The following is a 25,001-nucleotide window of genomic DNA, read 5'->3' as shown; positions in this document are numbered from 1 at the left end:
AGTTTCTGTTACAATCCTTTTCACTCTGTTGTGCTTTCTGGCTAAATTCAATCTGCGGTGAAAGGCCTATAAACAAATCCATCAAGATAAAAGTTTGGCTGTAAGAAGAAGTATAAAACTAATGACAGCCTTTTTGTTTCCCCTCCTCAACCTCAAATTTTAACAACTCAATTAATGTATTTACTGACAGAGCTAAAAAAAACAAAAAAACATTAAATACTGTAGGTGCTCAACTTTTTTACAGTCTACTTACAACACTTGTTTTGGCTTGTTAAAGGAGAACCTTGTCAAAGTTTGCTCCACATTTTATTTTGCTATATTTAACACAAAATAGATTTTTGAGAAAGCTTTTCTTTGCAGTTGAACAGGCTCTTGAAATGAATGTAGTGCAAGGCAAAATTGTGAAATGTAAGAATAAGAAATACAATACATCTAAAGCAGAAGGCCTTTTCCTCAATATATTTTTGGGGAGGCACCTTCAACTTGGGGCCCTGAGTCATCATCAGTTCCTGTATGGATGACTGCTTTTCCTCAGTTTACACAAATGACAGATGGTGTAAGGGAACTTATATAAGAATGTAAGAGTTTGTACTTGTTGTAGGAACATTCATTCACATTGTGGGCAAGCAAGTACCTCTGATGCTTTAGTATGAAGACTTGGTGTAAAGTTTGTTGAGCAGTCTCTCCAGGAAATCTCGCGATCCCAATAATTAATGCAAATTTGACAAAAAATTTTTTACAGGGGATTACAATTTGCAAAATTCCCACAATTTCTCCAAAATATAAACTCTGTTCAAGGTGTGACTGCACAAAATGAGCCTTTCCAAATGAAACTAAAATAAAACAACTCCTCATTTACAGTGGGCAAGGCTCTTCAACCTCTCCTCTCATCATCGAGACAAACCACATGCTTTGTGGTACGGCTCCATAAACGCATTTTTGATTGTAACAATGGAAAGGTTAGACGGGTAGTAGTTATGATACAGTCAGGGAAATTCTCTGAAATTTACTGACGTGAATGTAATGTGTGTATGTGTGTGTGTGTGTGTGTGTGTGTGTGTGTGTGTGTGTGTGTGTGTTTGAGCTGGGGCTCGGAGAGAAAAAGTAAGACAGAGAAGCTTTTGACATGTTATTATTCTGCATGCTGAACTCGTCTCACTCTGCTTAGTCAGGAGATGTATTAATAGAACGAATAGAAGCAGACCAGATGGCTGATATGACACTGTCATTTCTTTTCATGGGTCACTGAGCAGCTCCTGGGCATTAATCTGTTGCCTGTTCGCAGCATGCTGGTCATTTCCCTGCAACACACACTCTTGTAAAGGTGAAGCTTTCTCATCTGCACACAGATGGTATTTACGCATCCTTTCAATTACAATCAGCTGGGACCACTGCTGCAACTATCACTACGCAAGTGGATGCTTGATTATGTGCCCACATGTGCGACACAAATCCGTGAACATGCAGGGTCATAGCTCTTCTTTGTTGTCTTACACGAAAGGTTAGAATGTTAATTTTTACACTTAATGAGCAAAATGAGCAGCCAAATGCAGCGTATTTATTTCCCAGCTGCTGACTGCGGTGACTTGTGATAAAAGTGATTAGCAGGCAGCAGCATTAGCTGTGAGCATGTGAGTTCCCACATTAATTGTAGCACGTGAAATACAATAAATCAGCTGTGCTCACCCTCCTACGTACCTCAGTGTGAGGTTCGAGAGCTGAATCAATTGTTGGGAGTGCACAGAATTCATCTTCTCTGTTTAACTTTCTTCTGCTGCATTGTGGATTGCAGTGAAATTGTAAGCACAGACTTTACTGCTGCTGTTTTTTTCTCATCAAATACATCTCTTTATAATTTACCAAAAAAAAAAAAGAAAAAAGAATGAGACAAGCTAACATCCCTCCTAAACTTCCCCTAACTTTTTGTGACATTTCAGTTTAACTCTTCATTTACCAGACCTTGCATGTCCATTCTTAATCAATCAGCCAACCAGCCAACCTGGTGTTGTGATTCATTTGTCTTAAGCAGCTGCCTGTGTTGAATCTGGATTAAGCAGTCTGCTGTATATTGTATAGTCCTTTAATAGACCCTACCCAGTGCCAGACACGGACCAGGAACATAAGGAAGGCTCAGTGGTTATTTGTTCTGCAGCCAAAAAGGCTACAACACACTTCAGTGCTCACATTTAATGCTCAGCAGGAGATAAACAGGGCTAGCAGGAGCTTCAACCTCAAACCTTTGTGCCTTACTCTCACACTCCTTCACCTCCAAATTACAAGTAACCTCCAGGAAGCTTATTTCCCACGAAGAAGCAACTCCTAATGAGCTATGTGTCGGGCAAAAAAAACAAAAAAAAACCCAGCCAATATCCTTTTTCACACTAAAACACTGTGTAAAGTATCAGTTTAAGTAGTTGTACTGTGTGGGTCAAAGTTTGATTGTGTTGCCAACTGGGCAAACTCAACAAAGCGACAGGATGTGCTCTAACAAGAAGTGGTGGACAGTCCCTTCATTAACACAAGAACACCCTCCATATTCTGACTGGATGCCCTCTGGTGATCCAGGCTGAGCTGACTCAGCAACAAGAGTGTGCTATGACACCCCATCACTGTAAAATGAAGTCACAAGGTAAAGGCAGCTAAATACTAAATAGTAATTTCATGTAACTTGTTTTTTTTTGACAATGAAATAGCTGATAAGAACATTTCTGTTTGCACTATAAACTTAGATGTTCCCTATGTTGTAGGAATAGGTCATGATTTCTTACATTTTAAAATAGTCATTCGATCATAAAAGTTCCCAGTGAATATCGAATAGTAATCTGTATGTAGCACTGTTAGATGCATCGTTTGTGGCTTTTGTTTTGGTGGTATACCATAGTCGAGCAGTGGAGATGACACAGCAAAGATTCAGAAGATGACAGCAAACACTATCGGACAGATCTGAATTCAATTTCGAATTAATTTGAACTCTGGCCAGGCCCATAATCTTTGTCTCAGGAGTCCACAAGGAGTTTTTCAATTTTTTTTTTTGCCAGGGGCACCCAAAATGCCTCCATGTGTGAAACAAAACAAACTGTGGGAAAGAAATAACATAATCTAATTTAAAATTGCTCATTTCATTTCCTGTTATTATGTGCAAATGATTTTGTTGCTACTCAGAGTATTTAGCTTTTGTCTCAAATTCAGCATCCTCAACATAGTGACTTCTTACGCAATACTCATATTGTGTTTTTAGTTTGTCTTTTGTTGTCAGATTTTCTTTGCAGTTTGTTTTCCTGATTCTTTTCCTGAAGTACCCATGAAAGATTTGAACTGTAATACCAAAAATCAAACATTTCCATAAACTCTGTGGGTGCCACAGTTGGTATATTCATATTAGGTACGTCCTCACAGTTTGAACCAAAGAAAAGCAGCTGGATAGGTGTATTGTATACATGTGTATGGTGTCTGTGGAGGGCTAAAATAGAAACTTGCGGAGTGAGGATCGGTTTTCGCCTGCTTTACTGGTTGAAATGACTCGACCTCGGTCATGTGATAAGGAGAAGCTGTATGAGTAATCCTTTACCAGTCGTTTCTCCCAGAGGTCTCATCACTGAGTATTCCTGGAGCGAAGCGTGTTTGATGGCGCAGACTGTGTGGTTAGTTTGTGCTGCCCTCGGGACTCACTAAGATGCTTGGATGAAGTTGGTGGTTTAGCTGCTCTCTAACTCTGCAAAGACTCATCATGTGACAGCATCACTATATTTGTATTTGTTTGTTTGCTCACTGGTGGTCTCGCATGTGTTTTGTGTGGCAGACCCGGGTTCCTATTTCCATCAGGCATTTAATCATCTTGTAAACGATCCCATTACAGCTGATCATTTCACTTTACCCTACCATGCAAGCTAGCGTGGCCCAAGGGAACAACCCTACTTAATTATGACAGTCTGGTAGATACGGTTAGAAAAAACAACTCCTACAAATGATGATTCACTGACAAAAAAAATGGTGATCTAATGGTCTCATTTGTTTGCATTAATTACACCAATGGCTGAAAATGTATGTGCCATTGATTTACTGATGTGAAATTGCAAAAGTCTCCAGTTCTATTTCAAGTTTAAATGTATGCTCCCTGACATCGATGGATACACATCAGCAGTTTCCTTTGTCTCTTCATCCATTAGGCCACCTTGTTGTCTCAAAGGTGAGCAGAAATCAACTTTTAATTTACAAGTTTAACCTGCGATTGGTAGAAAATAATGACACAATAAAATTTGTGGCATTTGATTTAGCACACAAATTTAAAATACGAGAACAGACACATTTATCTCTTGGTGTGTTATTGTTGCGGAGGGCCTTTATGTATATGTTTTACATAAATGTGGGTGAAGGGCCTGAAAGCTGAAATAACTAAATAAGACCAGGCACATTTGTTCATGTGAGTAAATTTGTATGCATATAACTTGCTGTTTGTGTATTTGTACGCACATGCTGCACATACTCAATCAGCAAACGTGTGCATAACACCCAAAGTAACATTAATCATTACTTGTTTTGAGTGAGCTTTCCCCCCAATGATGGACTCATTTCCCATTCAATAGCGAGCAGAACCTGCCGTGGGCATTTTAATGTTCCTCCTCCTCCTCAACATCCTTCAACATTCTTCTTCATTACAATGCCGCAACACCACAAACATGACCTGCACCAATAAAGTGTTCCATTAATTTCATCACAGCCCAGAATAGATTCCCGGCAATCCGTGTACTGAGGCAACGATTCAACACAATGTGATGTATTGTAGATGGCCCAAATTATCATACAAAAGAAATAAAGAATAACATTTCTTTATTTCACACAGCCCCCTCATCAGACACAGCACGCATAACACAGCTGCATCAAAGCAAGAAATCAATTTATTTTCTGCTCTGCCTTATTCAGTCACCGCATGCAGTCCCCAAGTTTATGAAGACACACAATATAATTAATCTACAAAGACACACTGAATATTCAGTGGTCCAGATCCACTGTCTCGTTTTATCACAATGTGCATGAAAATAGATGAGTACATAACACAAGTTTGGGACTCATTTTTGATTAGCCAAGCCAAACACTGTGGTGCATAAAAATAGATCAGTATACATCATAAAAACAGATGGGAATATATAATTTTTCTTTCCTGCACTACTTTGAGGGATGACCCATCCAAATGTATTACATCACTAATAATATATAACAAGCTTGTTTTTTATAATAATACTGCATTTAGTGGAATATTTATTTTAAAGCAGGAAAATTAGTCTTTCTATGCTTAAATGGTTTTAATGGATATATTTAACAAAAAAATGTCTGTGTGCATGCACCAACTTTGAACGCTACCTGCTACAGTCATTCCCCTTTGTTCTTTTTGCCCCTTTTTGCCACAATGGTGTTGATTACTGCTAGTAAAATGTTTTTTGGACTAACTGGTTGGGAGACTTTTCTGATCAGTTTTTTTCCACTCAATGACGCTACTATTGCCCAGCAACTCCACGCTCGCATTGTTTACACCAGGGATTGGTTAATCACGCTGAAAACCAGCCGACATGGCGAACACAGTAACAACAGTCCCCCACAGAATCCACTTGGACAACACACTGGGCTTCACCAGAAACTCTGCAGCTCTCTGCAGGAGGGGCTCTTTTTCCTGCAGAGGCTACGGCCTTTCAGTGTGTACGGCATCATGCTGCGGGTGTTTTATGAGTCTGTGGTGGCCAGTGCCATTTTCTGTCTGCCGGGGCGAAACCCTGAAGGTGGATGACGTTGACAACCTCGACACGCTGATTCACAAGGCCGGTTCTATCCTGGGGGTGGAGTCGGACAATCTGCATGCAGTCATGGAGAGGAGGATGTTGTCAACACTCTTAATCATAGACAACATCTCCAACCCTTTACACAGCGTTCTGATTAACCAGAGGAACATGTTCAGCGAGCAGCTAATAATGCAGTGATACAATTCCTTGTGTTTCTGCTGAGGATGTACAATTCTTTTAAATCTTGAGCAACTGTTACTAAGAAATTTCCCTGCAGGGATTGATAAAGTTTTTCATGTTCTGATTCTGAAAGGAGGAAATAAAGAAGCACCCTTTTACACTGGTTTGCAGAAGATTTCTCCCCGGCAATGCTGAGCTCCAGCAGCATCACAACCACACAAAGTACGACAGACTCGGATGCCATCCCTCTCAGTGTCCGCTTGTCAGTGTCACGCAGCCAACAGACTGTGTGCCCTTCACTTTGTCCCAGCTCCCAGTTATGGGAAAGTGCACTGGGATTATGTACAGAATGCTCTGTGCAGTGCAGGAGCTTATACTTCACACCACAAGTCTGATTCCCATTGAGAAGCCTGTAATACCACACCTGCAGAGCTAGATAAGCCCTCAATCCTCCCTTTTATTTCTACCACTATTATTCTCCAGTGTAATATCACATCAGCAAAAAAAAAAAAAAAAAAAAAAAATCATTATGAAAGGAAAGCTGCAAGCAAATGGTAATACAGTGCCAATTTATAATGTTAATATTCACGCACATACCTTATCCTGCATGTTTTGCATGCTGTATGCACTGCAGGTTGTGCAACAGCTTCCTCATCCCCAAAATGTTGAACGGTGAAACTTAATCGGCACGATGCAACACGAACATCATAATCAACTCGCCGATCATTCCTCTGACAGCTGGATAAATAAAGTGTTCTTTCTTTATAAAATTGCAGTTGGGGGTGGCGTGATGGTGCAGAGGTAGTTTGACAACAGGAAAAAAAAAATGCGGGTTTGATAGATGTTTACCTCTGTATTTTATTTTTCTCACAATTAAATCCACTGCTTTCTTTAAACAAGCTAACCTAAAACAGTCAGTCATGCTGTGGATTTATCCAGACTGTCCAGCTTTAAACCCTCAAGCAAAACAACTTAAAGAAATTAAAACTGTGATGCAATGACTGTAGTTTTCCATTAAAAAGTAAAGAGTTTTAAAATTCACAATGAAATCCCATTCTGAAATTCAGATGTAATTGATTTATTCATTTATCAATTAAACCCTGAGATGATTTGTTCATAAATCAAAGCCTGACAGCAGACAGGATCAGTGACATTTCTTGTGTTGTCTTGACTTTCCACAGCTGATGTGATCCAAAATACTGACTGTGTCTACCAGAGGCTTTTGATCTACTTTCTGACCCACTTAATTAACCAGCTAGACCCATTACAGAACCATGAGAGTGTTTAATATAGCAAAGTGAACCATAAATTTAAAAGCAGCATGATGCCATTTCTGAACTTTGATGAGCAGACACCACTTTGTGAGCACGCAGTGCTGCACCGGTGGAAAACTGGCCAGGAAATGTCAGGTCATCAGAATCCTGTGATTGCTCCACCCGCTTTGACAGCCTTAAGGGAGGGGGACGGAGCACAAAAGCATCTCTAAATGTAAGTCCAATCAAATGAATTCACCATGGCATAATTTAATCATATCTGCATGTGAAAGAACATCTGCCCTGCGCAGCATCACAATGGAGCTGGTAGTAATTAGCTTTACAGATTGGAGGTATATCCCAAGCTATGAGGGAATCCAATCTAAAAATGGCAAAATAAAAAAATCTGCAGCACGTATGAGTAAAATTGAATAGAGCAAACGTGCTTTGAAGAAGAGGAGAAGCTTCAAGTTACCAGGCTACAATTTTTAAGTGGCAAGTTTTCAGCATTTACTGTTTATTACTTTCTCACTTCTTCTCTTTTCTTCTGTTGTTGATTTCTTTAAGCTTCAATTCTTTTAACAGAATTTTTTTGACCTTCTTTTAACTGGATTCCTTTTGCATATTTTGCCCAAAGAGATTTGCAAACATTTGCTTTGTCACTGTAAAAGCAACTCATAACAGATGTACTGTATACATCCAATGCTTTTTAAAGTACCCTTTACATTAGTGCTGAAACTACAAGGTAAGTACTTGATTAATAGTCAATGGGCAGAAGATGTATTAACAAGTCGATAAATCAATACATTTAGACGATAGGTCTGCAAACCATGCTGGTAGCTCTATAAGGGTCTAGAGTTTTAAGATCAATACTGATTAATATAATTACAAAATAGCCATTATAATTTGTATATGTCAAGATAAGTGTAGATGAGAGATAAGCTGGATAAGTAAAATTCCTGTTGAGCAGGATTTATCATCTGGTCTCAATTAATGTATGCACCAAATTTCATGGCAAGCTATCTGATATCTGTTCTGACATTTCACTAAAAAATGAACAAAAATCCACCTCATTGTGGCACTAGTTGAAAAGTCAGCAGGATCCATCCTCTGGTGCCATTAATGTCTGGTAATCCATTGAGTAGCTGTTGAGCTGTGTCACTCTGGACCAAAGTGGTTGACAGATGAACATTAGCCTCCCGTCTCACTGCTAGCATGGATGAAAATAACTTGTGAATCATTGATCGTGGAGAAACACCAAACATTTTCTGATTTCAGGTTGTTAGATGTTCGGTTTTAATCCACAATGTGCTCAGTACTGTATAAGTTATATCTGTCTTTTCCAACAGGCTGTTTAAACAAACTAACAGACTGCGGTTTAAACAAAGGTGATACATCTGCTGCTACAGATAACCGTGCAAGACAGGCAATCACTGCACACGGGAAAGCTATCTGATCCTGCACAATGCATGCAAGATGTAGAACAAAGATTGTACTGCAATACAAAGACAAACATGTAGCATACTATACCGCTGAGTCTTGTTTACTAAACGTCATTATACAGTATTGCAGGATTTCTGAACATTTTCTGCTTCATGACTCTACTTCTTGGTCCAATACGTTTCATAACCCGGCAATTAGAGAGTTCCTTGGCATACTTTTATGTTCTCCTTCTATAAAGCATGGGGGAAGACTCCACATGGATCACATGAGGATGATGATACTTTCCCAATCTACTCTTATATGGGATTATTTAAAGTATAAATCAATATCAGTCTTTTAATCTCCTGGGAATCCATCAAACGTAATCCATATGGGGACCAAACCATGACGTGAAGGAAATGAAAGCATTGATAGAAATCACACCTCAGGCTCTGAGTGTTAAGACATGAGAGGACCACATCAGTCCAGCTGTCCACCTCATCGGTTACCCTAAATAGAAGCAGCATGTGTCCTTCTACGTTTAATTTGGAAAGTGAAGAGTGTACCCTCGCTGTATTCATGGGGATTGCACACACACACACTGGCTCAGAGTGTCCCAATTACCTGCTGGAAAAATGCTGGCACCAAAGAGGCCCGAGACTGGTACCAAGAGCCCACACAGGGCTCGCTCACTCAGCTTCATGCCCACAGCGAAACAAAGGGGATTTCCCGTCTCAGTTTAAATCCTGCGGCTTTAGATACATTTCCGCTCTCCCAATATGGACCTTTTAAGAACTGATTTATCCTCTATTACTGAAGCACTGTGCCCAGATCTGGCCCTGGGCATGCTCCGAGCAGCACAGTATATTGCTCATGTGGTAAACTGGGACAAGATGACTAAATAAGAAAAATAAAAAAAAACCACTGTCATAGATTGGATATGGTGAAGGCACGTGTTAAGCATAGATTAAAGCACTGAAAATACACATTATGGCCTTTGATCAGATATTTAGGGTAATCTGATCAACCGGTTTGCCAAAGCCAATAAATCTGTGTGGTGACGAATGCTGGCAAAGTGTCCAGATGAGCCAAAAGCCTCAAAAAGGGACAACTTGATACATCTTCATCGGAGGCAAGCAGGAAAAGGACATTGCAAAATCAAAGCTCCATGCGACATCTTCTTCACTTCGTTCGTCAGCTGAGCCTCCGCAGCCGGGCAGAGCAGACAGCCGATTGACCGTTCCTCTGAGTATTTAGATTGATTCTAGTTCGAATGCACACTGGTTGGTGTGGTTACCCGTGGTAATTACACTCAGAGGGGAGGGAAAGACCACAGATGGTGGGAGAGTAAAAGTAATGAGCTCATGGAGACGGACTGGTGGATATAATGGACAAAGTGGAAATGTGGATAACGGATCTTTACGTGGGTTACAGAAATAAAGCATGACGTGCAAGTCAGAAGAAAGGCCTCAACTGCATTGTAATAGCAAAAACTATAAAAATGTAAGTTGGTGGTGGCAATGAATATCGGTGTTGAACATGTAGCATTTATCATGGTACTATGAAAATCCCAAAACATCATGTGCTGTAAAATCATATTTTGAGCAAAACATCATTACATGTATTTAAATAGCAAGTATATAATTAAACATACTTATTTATCCCTTGATGGGAATTAAAGCAATAGTCTGACATTTATTTAACAGATAGAAATAAGAGGATTGATACCACTCTCATGTCTGCATGCTAAATATGAAGCTACAGCCAGCAGTCAGTTACTTTATTTTAGCATAAAGACTGAAAGCACGGTGGAACGGCCAGTCTGGCTTTGTCTGAAATCAGTGTAATCCCACTACCAGCACATTTAAAGCTCAGTGTACTAAATTTACAGTATATCCCTGATGTATGCTGGTTGTTTACCAAACTTATAACAAGAACCAAGTCACCGCACCAAGCCAAGCGCACCCAGATAGGAAATAGTCTGCGAAATATCCCTCAAAAACCACTATGTGTGATTTGTACGAACAAGCAAAGAGGTTTTAACTGGTCTGCTTTAGGGGTGCTTGTCGTCCTGGCTGTTACTCCCTGTTCCCTGTATCAATGCTAAACTAAGCAGCTGCTAGCAGGAGCTTTATATTTACAGCAGACACATGAGAGTGATCAATCATCTCACGTAACTCCGAATGCAGGTGTTACCCAAAATGCTGAACTTTTCCTTTCATTGCTTTCGCCTGCATTTATGTACTATTGGAAACAGATGATATTATGAGCTGGAACTTTTTTTTTTTTTTTTTTTTTGCTGTAGTACTATTCCTAGTATGTTATAATGCTTTGAGGAAAAACTTCCAACTAAGATCTTGCTTTCTAATCTTTCACTTAATGACATTTCTCTAGTTGTCTATTCGGCTTTTGTCCTTTGATGGAAGAAACTGGAATATGTGAGAAAAAAGAGTCACAGTGAATGAAGAGGGATGGAGAAAGGCTGTCGGAGATGAGAGGGGGGAGAAGAAAGACCATTAAGATGTGAAGGTGAGAGGGAGCTTGGCTGGTAAGAAGCATGGGATGGATGAGATCGGTGGGGGGGTGACTACTATGGGGTGAAAATGAAAAAACACCATATGTGCGAATCCACATTCCTGATTATTGTGAATTACAGATTTGTTTTTGGTGGGCTACACCGAAAATTGAGAAGCAGACACTTTGTACGTCAACGTTGCTATTGCACACATCCCTAAACAAAAATACATACACACACACACACACACACACACACACACACACACACACACACACACACAACGTTTGACTCAAAAGCAAATTTGTTTTTCTCATTTCATGATGACATCTGTTCCACTGTTGCACAGATTGCAATTGTATGTCCTAATAGGGCCTACCAACTGGCCATCAGCACATTTATGTTAACTAGAAATTGACCAATAACACTTTTTAGGGCTGCTCGCAATTTTGAGCTCAAGTCTGACCTGAAGCCGGCAGATCGATCAATATCTGTGTCTCCGTCTTCTGGCCAGTGTATCAACCAGCCAAGTAAAACACATCCACACAGCCACTGAAATCAAAATCTTGGCTCTGTATAAAACTGTCTGACCCTATCGCTTGTTCCTACACAAAGTTATACGCCGATGATTTGTCCTGAAGCAACTGTGTATAGTTACTACATTAACATATAGAATAGAAACTGTAGGTGCTGGAGTTAGCTGTCAGGACTTTCATGCACAAGTGCACATTTCTGATCATCTGAAGCAAATACTCCACATTTATTAATACTGAAAAGTGCACAGACTATTCCAATCTATTTATCACTACGCTTGAAGTGTTCTGAGCCTCACTTGGCTTGCTACGTCAAAGTATTAACACCTTTACAGATATAGGTTTTGGAAGATGGAAGTCCAATTGCTAATACATTTTTCTTTTTATTGGCTGGAGCTTTCAGTAATGTTTACCTCTCTTGAGGCAGTGTTGCTGAAAATTGGTAGGGGAATTGAGTCCCATGTTTGGGAACCGCATTCCTAAAGGTGTGGAATACAGTAGTTTCCCCTGCAGGTTTCAATTCAGAAGTGTCTATCAAGTTTGAAATCAAAATTCACCTCTCTATATGTGGAGGTTTTTTTTAAATGTTATTTCCTTTTGCTGTTGTTGTGATGGGCTGAACTTTTCAAGTGGCTGTTTCCCTGTCTTTTTTTTTTACATTTGGTGCACTGGGTGCAGGGGTGGAAGAAGTTTTTCCATGTTCTTTACTTAAGTGAAAGTACAAATACCACAGTGAAAATACTCAAGTAAATGTAAAAATTCTGCATTAGAAATCTTAGCACAGTAAAACTGCGAAGTAATTATCAGAAAAATGTTCTTAAAGTATTAAAAGTAAAATTACACACTGCACCAAATGTCCCCTGTTTGTGTTTTACGGTCATGTTTGATTGTTGATGTTCGTTTAATCTGCAGTTATGCAACATGTATGTGTGTAGCCTCCTGTCAGCACCACGCATGTCTAAAAATGAACAAAAAAAGTTGTGTTTTAAACTTTGTGAAGATTTAAATAGTTTATATAGCTTTAGTAGAAGTTTTTTAGAAAAATGAAAATTCCAAATTGGAAATGCATGATTTTCACTGGACATGAAGTAACTTGTATCTACAGCTGTCAGACAAATGTAGCGGAGTAGAAACTTCTGAACAGTGAAGTATAAAGTTGCATAAAATGTAAATACTGAAGTAAAGTACAAGTACCTAGAATTTGTGCAGTACTTAAGTAAATGTACTTCGTTACATTCTGCCATGGACTGGGTGGTGTATTGAGTAATGAGGAACAGCTCTTTGCCAAAAATCAGACACTCAGATAAACAAGAGACAGACAGAAAACTGAGGAAAGGTGGATACTGTGACTGTAGGGGGGGGGGGGGGGGGGGGGGGGGGGGGGGGAACTGCCCATTCGGATCAATGCCACAGCTACCAATCATGTCTTTCTGCAAAAAAAAAAAAGAAAAAGAAAAAAGAAAACCACTGAGGCAATAGCTTCCTGCTCTGACCTGGACAGATAACACCAATACCAGAAAACTCTCCCATCACCGCTGTCATCATCTCCAGCTCAGCACTTGTAGCACTCAAACACAAAAAAACAGCACAAAGTGACACAACTACCTTCAGAAAGACAAGAAAAGAAAAAGGTTATTGGCTTCCCCTGACAACCCATTGCAAAACTTATTGCACTGCTCGTCTGAAAAGTGATGCAGTGAGAGGATATCTCAGCGGGTGGTTGAAGCCCAAGCGACAGCCTTGTGAGAGAGGGGAGCACGTACTGTACCTCCACTGTCTTGTGGGACCAAAGCTGGTGGAGCGAGATAAATATGTGATCTCTCTCTGTCAATCTTTCTCACAGAAAGTGCCAACAAGGCCATTAACGTTTTTTTCTCTGCTCTGATTGCGTAGGTTCATTCTCATTTCCTTCGGCTTTGCTGTGTGTGCGCTGAGTGTTTTGTTAGTTATGTTAATTGTCTCTGGACCTCCCGCAGAGTGCGCTCCTTTCCCAGTCGGATGGCTGTGAAGTTGTTTGCCCAAGGAGATGAGTGTGTGTGTGTGTGTGTGTGTGTGTGTGTGTGTGTGTGTGTGTGTGTGTGTGTGTGTGTGTGTGTGTGTGTGAGCGTGCGTGTGCGTGTGCGTGTGTGTGTGTGTGTGTGTGTGTGTGTGTGTTTACAGTGCACAGCGACAATGTGTCACAAAATCTTTCTTGATGCTGCGCACGTGAGTTTGTGTGTGATTATGTGTGTTGGGGTGCATCAGCGCAGATCTTCATGCGCCAGCCATGGTTAGGCGCGCTGTATTCCTAATTCTCCGAACGCTCAGTGGGAGGAAGGGAAGCAGGGAAATGTTTCATCTTAATGCTGTCTTATATCGATTATTCTGCTTTTCATTCTCTCTGTGTTTGATCCTATTGGTGAAGAAAAACCTATGGGAAAAGAAAGACATTTTTCACACCCGTTTTCCTCAGTGAATTACATGCTATAGAATCCTGGAAAGTGAATGACAATAGCCTCTGACTGAAGAAATAGTCAAAGAGTACAATCCCATCATGCCATACTGCTCACTTCTAGAAACAATCTTCATCCTTTTGCCTGAAGTTTGAAAACTCTGCACAGAGATGTGCTCTCAGGTGTCCAACATCAAAGTCAATTCTTGTGTTATGTGGTGGTGTTGGTGAACGGACCCAAATGAAAACACACACCAGGTGACTTAAAAACAGGTAGTCTTATTTTCCAATTGAGCAGGCAGAAAATAAACGGAACGTGCAAAAACACAGAAATAGTCCAGGATGGCTGGAAGCCAATAATCATCTCTTTCCCGACTCGGGATCCTCCTTGAGTCGGGACAGGTACTCGAGCTAGTCTGGAAAGGGAGAAAGTCAGCGGGACCCGTGAGGGAGTCCCCGTAATTCTCAATGGGGCCGAGACAGGCGAATCCAAGCTGGCTTGTGGGCGCGTCCCATCGCTCCACACCGGGCAGCATGGATTCGGGCGGAACCGCGGCGGCAGCAGGTGGGCAGACAGGTGGTCTCCGAGGACCGACGCTGAGCAAGGGGGCTGGATACCTGGTGATCTCCGTGGACCGACGCAGGTCAGCGGGTCTGGTCGACTGTGTGGTTTCCCGTGGACCGACACAGGCACACTGGTAGGACTGCGGCAGGCAGGAGACAGACCGGGGGTCAGAACTGGAATTGCAGACCAAGCAAACGGACTTACAGAATTGCAGGTACCAGGTGAGACGATCGGACGGACTGACGCAGGGGAAGTGTAGGACCGAGGTTCATATACTGTCAGGTGGTGATTACTGGAGTGAGAACCATCTGTGCCAGCTGAATGAGGTGTGGCAGTGGGAGGTGACTGGAGGCAGGCAGTGGACTGAATCCATACCCTCCAAACACAGACCAAAACAAGGAACATATGACAGACAAAAACAAACAGGGGAGAAGACAGGAAACATAAGGAGAAGGGTGATCGGGGAAACAGAGGGAACGACAAACAGGGACAGGCTGAGATCCTCACATCTTGCCAATCACCTTTTCTTAAATTTTCTGTCTGAGCACAACAAAGGCACCCTTTTATTTGTATCGAATTAGAGGCCATGAGGTGCGTTTCTGCTTGCGTTTGACATTTGAATGTTTAGAGCATGCGCCACATAAAGATAGGAGTTGTATATCAGCTGAGGACAAGAAATGCCTGAAATCCACTGAATCAACTTAAAAGTCATTCATTGCCGAAGAGACAATTGGTGTTTGTCAACACCCCAAAGAAGAACTTCTTATCTGGATCATCCAGGCACAACTCACATACTGTTATGCCAGTAATGGAATTCAACTCATTTTCTGATTAATATTTCACTTAAGGTCTTTTGCAACATAAAGATTCAAGGATGGTACAATACATTACTCAGAAAATGTACAAATATTACATCAAACACTGAGTTTTTTTATACATTACTTTTCCAGTTATGATTTTTATGAGATTATAGAGCCCAACTTTTTATCAGTTAACAGTAGACATTAGAATGATATTGTCATGTGATATAGTTTTAGAAACATAATCTTGACCCAACAAAATGAGCAACATGTTGTTGGTAGATGTATTCATGTTTTTTTATGGTTAAGTTTCAACATACACTTTAGGACAGACCCTGCATTTATTTTGACATTTAACCAAAACAATTTTTCAGTACCCTTCAGCAAAGTGCTGTTTTTGCCTAAACTTAACCACAGGATTTACGGTGTGCATTTTGTTTGTCTATCACCTTTATGACTCGCGTGTGCTACAAAAACGTAGCAGATTCTCTTCTGAGAAAAAAATCACTGCCAGGGAACATCCAGAAATCAATATAGTTTCCTACAAAATGTACACAGGAAAACAAATTAGGAGTATATTAATGTAATTTCTAAGAGACAACGTTGCTCAGACGTAAGAGCCATTACTAAAAAAAAAAATACAAAGGTGAACAAAAGTACAGGGAAGAGTGAAGAGAAGCACTGAGGACAGTTAGGTATTGCTGCTGCTAAACTAACAAACAAGGACAGCCATTGAGTTCCCATGACGGTAACCAATCATCTCTCACCATCTGCTCCATTCTGTTGTAGTTATTAAGTACATACTGGGATTTGCCCGTTGTACAACGCTCCTTAACATATTTCATCAATAAAAAAAAAAAAACCTGCCACGTGCCTATTATTCATTCGCTGGTTACAGGTATCTCAAGCTGTCTCTCTCTTTTCGCTACATATTTTAAGGCACCCTTAATATTTATTTTTCATATTTTTGTATCAACATTCAATCAAATGACTGTGTGCCATGTGAGAGGTTCCTCTTAGTGAAAAAAAAGAAAAAACAATAACCCAAGTCTACACAACCATCACAAAGATTTTTAGCTTATTTTAGCTTATTGTTTTGAAAAAAAAATTCTGCTACTCTAACACAATTTGCTGCGAAAACAAAATCAAAATCTAGCAAGCTCAGTGCCTCGTACTTTGTCAGGAGCTGGTGGAGGCGAAAACAGAGCTCAAGGGAGAACAAGTTTTCTGACTTTATCTAGTGCTCAGAAATGTGACTTCAAAGGTGCACTAATGTTGTAGCATGACAGCTTGTTCCTCTCCCCCCATGTGACCAAAAAAACAAATAAAAAAAATGTAGCTTTAAACTGATTCACAAGTTTATACTGAAATCTGAGTAGTGTAACAATCAATACATTTGTGGAATCAATGGTTTTGTTGTTGTCGCTATAGGCAATTCTTGATATGACGTTTTTCTAAGTTAGCAGTGAGATATTTTAGAGGAGCGTTAATGCTATTGTTTAGATTATTATCCATCATGCATTATCATCAGGGAAGTTTCTAAATGTGTACCAAATTCATTCTGCCACATGGAAAAACAACCCCAAACCCATAAAGCTCGAGTCATAAAGAACTACACTCAACAAAAATATAAACACTTGTTTGTTTTTTTCACTCCCAAAATGTTTCAAGACAAAACTGCACACTTTAAAGTGGTCTTTTATTGTTACAAGTTCAATGCACACCTGTACAGATGACCCATCAGATTATCCTGGCAAAGGGGAAGAGCTCATTAACATGGATTTTAACAAATTTCTGAAAAACATTTAAGTGAAAAAAATCTTTTGTGTGCATAAAAGAAGTCTGACATCTTTTCCCTCAACTCATGAACATTGAGAGCGAAAACACAAGTGTTGTGTTTATATATTTGTTGAGTCTATCTTCATGGCGCCCGCAGAGCTCTGATCTCAACTTCACTCAGTCAGTCTGGGATTACACAAGGAGACAGCAGACACTGAGACAGCGTAAATCCACATAAGAACAGTGGTAAATTCAACGAGATGCTTAAAACAACCTACCTGCCAAGTACCTTGAAAAACACAAGTGTGCCTTGGAGAATTGGTGCTGGTTTATAGGCAGCGGTATGCTCACATAATAATATGATGTTGTTTTTCTTTATATTTACTGCGTTCTGTATAAAAATCATTGTATAAAAAACTACTCATAACTTTTTGAAGTGTACAGAAATTTGGGGTTTTCTGTACAAATTTTACACATCACTTTACATTCCTGTATATTGTATGACTCGTGTCTGTGTTCCTGATAAAAAACCATATAATATGACATATGGCTCCTTGTTGCATCATTTCCTTCTGCTGCTCTCTGGAGCATTGTGTAAAATTGTATTTACTGTCTTCCAGACCATGATAAATAGAAGCATACACATTTTGAGGGGTTTTTGTACTATCCATTTTACTCATCACGATTATACATTACTTTTCATTTTATGATTTTTGTCTCTTTGTCATGACCCATATAACATGACATATGGCTCTCTAGTGCATCATTTCCTTCTGCTGCTCCCTGGAGCATTGTGTAAGTACAGTGTTACATGAGCCAGGCTTCGTCTGGCACTTTATAACATGTTTCATTCAGTGATCGTACCTTTTAGCACTGGATTTGACAAACTCATACGACATGTGCATTTGTCTTGAGAACTACTGCTTAACGAACAACTTACTGTGTTCTTTTCATTGAGATCAACTTTGACTTTGAGTGGTTGAAACCCCAGCAACACTTGCAGTTTGTTGTACAACTTTAATGTTAAAGTTGTGCCAGAAATGAAAACATGTCCTACGTGTAAGTTATTACTTCCTTAAAGTTATGCAAAGTTTGCCATCATGACAGCCACAAACTTTTAAAAAGTCTTCCAACTTGTGGTTAGAAACAGAAGCGAACAGCGATCTCAAACCATATAAGGAACAAGGAAAATTATAAATTATATGGACGTCAACCAAACTGTCTTTTCTCCATGACCTTGATTGTCGTTATTTACACAACCGCTAGAGGTCGCTTAACTTTAAAACATAACTGCGAGTCGTAATAAGCTGCTTGTACAGCCGATGGAGTCATTTGTTGACGCAGAATGACTCTGTTTTTCACTTCCTGGTCTAGCCCTCCACCAACAAGTATCGTAGTGCTTGTTATATGATGATGAAAATTACAGCTCCAAATGACTTTTGAACCATTTACGGAGGAAACAGGTGAGAAAATAGAAGAGAGAGAAGGAGAATTTTTTTTCAAACAAGAGTTTTCTACAAAGTCAGCTTATTCTTCAGACTTATGCTGTTTCTTTAAGCAACATCAGAGCCCAGAACCGCGCAACCCCGCCAACCCGCTCCTAGAATCAATTCAGGAGATGCTCAGAGCCAACAAGTCATATCCCATTCGACTTTACTCTCCAGGAGATAGTTGCCAGTTTAGATTTCACAGCCGTAATGTGTGTGCAGGATCACTGTGGGGTCCTCCCCTCTCCTAACATTGGCATGAGATAATCAGTTTTAACTCTCAGTTTTTGCCCTGTTTCTAAAATCTGCCATCTGAGCTAAAAAGAAAGAAGAAAAAAAAAAAGGCCCACAGACTGACTTAAGTCCTGTTGAATACACTCCAACCTCCAGGAGAGCATAGGTGCTGTTTGGAGAAGTGCTGGTAGTTGCTTTTAAGAAATATGTCTTACCTGTTTGCGGCTGGAATCAGTTTACTTCATTATAAGTTTTGATTTCGAAAATGATGAAAGAGTTGGAAGGAAAATATTCAGAAAGTTGGTGCAAACATGGTAAAACCACTATCTCTGAAGTGAAAAAAACAAAAAGTGATCGGCGGAACAAACAGTGGAACTGTAAAGATTAATGGGAGCAATTAATTTCAATTGCCAGGACTGAAAAACATCCATGAAATCTGACTCAACAGCCAACGGCAACTCATGCATGAACACTCAACAACCTCTAATGACGCTCACATAAACTGTCAATGAAGCTGAGCTAACAAAAAATCCTGATGGAATATATTGTGGAAATCAAAATTTTCTGAGCTACAGTATGTGTGGCTCAATCATGCACTCTGGGGGTTTGTGTAGAGTTTGTTCATGGGTCTGATGAACCTTTTAATTTACAAATCACCTTTGAAATATAAACCTTCCGCTGCTTACAACATCACAGAACAGCCTTCATATTCTGCCTGATAACTCTTTTTGGACTCATGATCTGTATGTTATGAAGACACTTCCCTCTTTGTGATCTTTGTTTCTTAATTTTTTACACTATTTCTAACCACTAAAGTTGGCTTCTGCAAGAGTAAAATGTTGCTCCAGTTTCTTTGCCCGCTTCCTTGAATATTAAACAAACACTAATGAATTAAATAAACATGAACTAGCCCAGCCTCGTGCCCAAGGAATTATGTTCATATTAAACCTTGTGTTTTTTCCCAGAGTTCAGTTACAACGCAGTAGTTTGAACTTTATTTAAGGCAGAAAGTAATGCTGATCATGTAGCAAGATGGACTTCCATGCTGAAGACTTAAGTTCACTTCCCATCATAGGCAGGCCCCTTTTTTTTTATTAATGCTAACAACTATCTTTTCATAACCCAAACCAAGTATTTTATCCAACCCGTACCATGTTTTGTCTATCGTGTCCTTCGACTGTGAGCTTTCCCGAACCTTAACCATACCATAGTTGGAGAAATCCACAGTGTGGTATCTTTCTTAAATACAGTATGAAGTTTGCAAAATCATCCAGTTTTCACATTCTTGTCTGCCGATTGGCTCGAATAACCCGAGTTTAAATTAGCATCCTCTGCTAATGGAGCGCTGTGACGAACCATTCAGCTGTAATGAATTAGGTGTAACAAAATGCACATAGTTTAACCGCCGGGATGCCTTGTGGTTCTGCATTCGTGTGTATGTGTGTGAGAGAGAGAGAGAGAGAGAGAGAGAGAGAGAGAGAGAGAGAGAGAGAGAGAGAGAGAGAGAGAGAGAGAGAGAGAGAGAGAGAGAGAGAAAACAAAAGAGGCATTATCAAATTAAGGCTAAATGCGTTATGGTTCTGTAACTTTTCAACTTTCCATCCCAGTCCACTCTGGCTGGGCCCACACACATACAGAAGAGCAGCCAAACTCTAAGTGGGAATCTTCCCACGTTTAGCACAGTGCCCTTTATACCAGGCACTTAAATACGTTTTTAAACAAGTGATGAAAACTGTACACTGTGCTTAAAAAAATGACACTTTATACGTGTGTTCTATCTATCTATCTATCTATCTATCTATCTATCTATCTATCTATCTATCTATCTATCTATCTATCTATCTATCTATCTATCTATCTATCTATCTATCTATCTATCTATCTATCTATCCATCCATCCATCCATCCATCTATCTGGAGAGAAAGAGAGATGTATTTCTGATATTCCACCAACCACTGAACATTACTTTATAAATGCAACATAAATCATTTAATGCTTTACATTTGTAGTATGACTCAATTTGTAACAGACTTGAAATTGAAGTTTCTTCAAAAGAATACATTTTGCAACTTCTATGAATTTGTTTCACTGTAAACCAGTTTTTCACCCCTGATACTTTTCCTGTGTGACTAAGAGCTCCAATCTGCAAAACCCGCCTGTCTTACATCGTGTTGCATGCCAGGCTGTAGGGAGCATTTCCAAATGTCCCGATGGCCGGTCTGACAGTATGTGCGTCGGTATCCTCTGCAGTATGTGCCTGTCAGTGCGTCTGTCTCACAGAGAAAACCTCGAACCTCCCGGTGAAGGCAATCAGGTGGCTGGAGACTTATAATATCCTCTGAGACTCTGAACAAGACGGGGTTGACTGACAGGACAGGATCTGTTTCGCACCCCCTTTCCACTTTAATGGATCAATCTTTGTCCTATACCTCCATATTTATGGAGGGACTTTCACCTGGTGAGGAGAGTCACTTGTCTCAAAAATATTTTCTCTTCCCAATATAATTTTAATTGGAGTGGAAAGCATCATTTTTTTCTATTTGTCTTCAGGACACTGAGTCAACACCTGCTGAAATGCAGGGACGTGGTAACTTCACTAGACAGACCTGCTGTTAGATGATCAGACAGGCTGGTTAAAACAAATCCTCAGTGACAAAAAATACCTAATTGAAAGTTAAAGACTGTTTTGTCGTCTGTTAAGCACAGTGAGTCAAAATTTACTCTAAAAGGAGCTCTGCTAAATGTGAGACACATTTACAGCAGTAGTCATTGTATTCATAGTCACCACTATTGTCACTTCCAAGTTACATTCACTCTCTCAAAACAGTAGTTTGACATTTTAAAAAATTTGCCTATTTGCTTTGTTGCACAGAGTTAGATAAGAAGATGGATACCATTCTCACATCTGCCCATTCCAACCAGGACAGTAGTTGAGCATGAAGACTGGAAACAGACCATAACCTGACTCACCGGATGTAGACCTTTGGATTAAAGCTGCTATTGGTCGAGCAGTTCAGGTGACATTCTCCTCCCCTTCCGCTATCTTTGTGTTACCATTTTCAAAATCCTCGTCGCAACAGTAAACAACAACAACAGCCTCCAAGCAGCAACATATACGCTGAAAATGGCAAGTTTAGATAAATATTTGATCATGCAATCAGGCAGGTATGCTTCTTTTCATTGTAAAGCAGGGATTTTGTCATTGTAATGCCAGAGCTGGCCTCCGTTAATGAAAATGTTACACCAAAACAAGTTACACCAGCTGAGACGATTCTGATTGGTGAAAAGAAATACAAACAAGCCAGAGTGTTTTCTTTTTCCTGATACCAAGATTGTTTATGGGTGCAGCTAGACCATTCTCTAGCGCTGGCACACTACGATGAAGACAGGTCTGACTATAGAAGACTAATCAGAAGGTGACAAAATCCATCTATTAGGACAACAGGGTGCTAATATGTGCAAAAATGTAGAGACTTAGGTTTTGCAAAGAATATTGTACTACAGTATTAAAAGGAAACTGTCCTTGAGAAAAGTCTCTGGTGACTCTGTTCACTTCTGCAAATAAGTGCTTTGGATAAAATTAGTTTATTTTCCATCTGTCAGATCATCCGGCTGCTCCTGTTGCCAATGGATCCAGATTTAAATTGTGTCCATCGACACTGCTGCATCCCTGCATCTCGGCAAAAACATTTCCAAATGAAATATTATTCTAACTGAAAGATGGACAAAACTATGATTGTGAAGTCTGCATTATAAAAATACCGAATTTACCTACAGTAAATAGACTGTTGCAAAGATATCACATCTGTCCTCTGGTACAAGTACACAAGTAAGTAAGGGTGTTTTACACATCTTTGATTGGCATTTTAACACAAATTAGTTTTCCTGCGCATGCATTTTTAATCAAAGGACTGCACAAGCCAATGCAAGTTGCAAAATCACCAAACTTGCATACTCTCACAGGAAAATATGCACGACTGGGCATCCCAACCACAATGACACACACTCACAGACACACCATCAGCCACATATTCTTTGTCCAAGTGCTCAAACTTAATAAAAAAGATGCAATATTTGTCTTTTTCTGGGTTGTGTCTGCAGCCTGTTGTTATTTCTGGTGCTCTGCAGTGCCACGCTCGTACGCACTCGCTGCATCCCATCCCAGCGCCGCCACAACACCCAAACCCACATACTCTGTTAGGCAACTGTCACAGTTCATTTGCGTTAATATTACAAGTCATTTTGTATTCTGCCACAACAGCTTACAGCTAATTATATGTCTCATAAATTATATATGTCCTGTTGGCTGAAAGGAAATAATTTGCATTTCAATAAATGCTCCACGCTGAATGAAATCACTCAGTAAAGGTTGATGTATTTACAGTGTCCCTTATTTCATGACCATTAGCCTTCATTTCCATAATTCTTGTTAAGAGGTCTGGTGCTTATTGACAGTGGCTCGTGAGGTTTCTTCGGGGGTCTTACCTGCGCACAGGAAGAGCGCGGTGAGTCCCACGCACTGGAGCGACCCCATGCCTCTCCGCGCGCTCGCGTGTCTTGGTGGGGGGAAGCCGAACAGGGTAGCTCCCTCAGCAGAAAGAAGCAGCACAACTTTGCACACAATTTATCCACTGTGAGCGGTTCTCCATGTAAAACCAAACTGTTGTATTCCGTGCGACGCCACCTGCCATCACAGACATGAAAACACGATCAGCAATCAGTTATAGACAGAAGATTTTGATTCTAAGAATGCGGATAGGGGAAAGTGAATTCCTAGTTTCTCGGGTTTTTTTACTTCCAAAATGGATCATTTGTAAAGCAAATATAATTAATCAACTTCTCTGTATTGCTGAGCTGATTTTTTTTTTTTTTTTTCCCGAATTCAGTATTCATTTCTGAGGATAAAACAGGTGCTACGGGGCATGTGAAAATAAACCGTCTGTCATCAATCACACCCTGCAGCACCATTATATTTCACAAATCTGTGCAGGACGTGTCAGGGATTTATTTGTCTCCGTGGTTCGAAAAAAAACCCACTTATCAACAGTCAATCAGAAGCCAAAAACAACAACAACATAAACGTTATAAAGGAAATAAGTGTGTGAAAGTGATCCAGCGTTGGGTTGTTTCTTTGCGTCTTACCATCTCTTTTACTGCACATGGATACAGCGCCGCGCTCTCATCCGATATTGGCATGTGACTTTAAAATAAAGCCGCCTCTTCTTATCAAGCTGCAATATTTTCATCAAAGATGACCGTAAAAACAATCCTCTTCAATTTCCCCCAAAAGAGATCGCGTTGACATCCGCAGCTATTTTCTTTTTCTTCTTCTTTTTCATAAAGTGGTGTATTTACAATGGTCCAATTCGCCCTAAGTGCCACATAAGAAGTGCAATATCTGCAGAAATAGTCCTACAACTTTCCATGCGATGAAGAAAGCGCTGCGCAGAGGAGAGTCGACGGTGTAAGTGGATCCTGAACTGTTGCCGCTCTGCACCCCCTGTGGCTGTGGATCGGAAAGGGCTGGTGCAGAAACCGAGGGGGGGGGGGGGGAGAATGGGACGCGCACACCAGGCTGGATTGGCAAATTAGAGGGTTTGCAGGGCGTCACGTCAGCAACTATTGTGTCATCAAATTCCCAGTTTGTATATCACAGGAGGATTGCGCTTTTTGTCCCGAATTGCTGGAAAAAGAAAGTTGGCAAATTAGAAAGGACCTCCACACCTCATTTTTAATTAGATTTTTTTTTTTTTTTTTTTGGGGGGGGGGGGGGTGAATTTAAATACCTTAGGTATGTCTGGAATTCTGCTGGGTAGTTATAATCACACCTCAGACAGTAGAAAGCATCATTTCAGCAATATTTAGATTACACATAAAGCGATTCTTGCCAAGAAGCTCCCTTTCAAGTAAATGTCCACTACAACCCACAACCTAAATCTAACGTTTGTAGTATGTAATGAATCCAAAGGCACAAATTAAGATTCGGAGGTTTTCATTAAATGCCTCTCAGCTCAGGTGAAAGTGGTTAAC

General features: G+C 40.2%; 1 protein-coding gene across 1 annotated transcript in view; it reads right to left on the bottom strand.

Annotated features, from left to right (window-relative positions):
• The window catches only part of LOC138206433 (transmembrane protein 132C), a 141,588-nt gene extending 117,142 nt beyond the window's left edge, over window positions 1-24,446 (bottom strand). The window contains exons 1-2 of the mRNA XM_069163150.1: window positions 24,114-24,446; window positions 23,457-23,655 (exon numbers count right to left, since the gene is read on the bottom strand). Coding sequence (XP_069019251.1) covers window positions 23,457-23,505 — 49 coding nt within the window. The 5' untranslated portion in view covers window positions 23,506-23,655; window positions 24,114-24,446. The remainder of the gene's footprint in view (window positions 1-23,456; window positions 23,656-24,113) is intronic.
• Window positions 24,447-25,001: the final 555 nt, after the last annotated feature.

The sequence above is a fragment of the Embiotoca jacksoni genome, unplaced genomic scaffold (genome assembly GCF_022577435.1).
Source record: "Embiotoca jacksoni isolate LCO1_2020_lvr unplaced genomic scaffold, fEmbJac1.0.p SCAF_10, whole genome shotgun sequence".
NCBI lineage: Eukaryota > Metazoa > Chordata > Actinopteri > Embiotocidae > Embiotoca > Embiotoca jacksoni.
The sequence above is the reverse complement of the archived record's forward strand: the minus strand, read 5'-3'. Positions and strand labels throughout refer to the sequence as shown.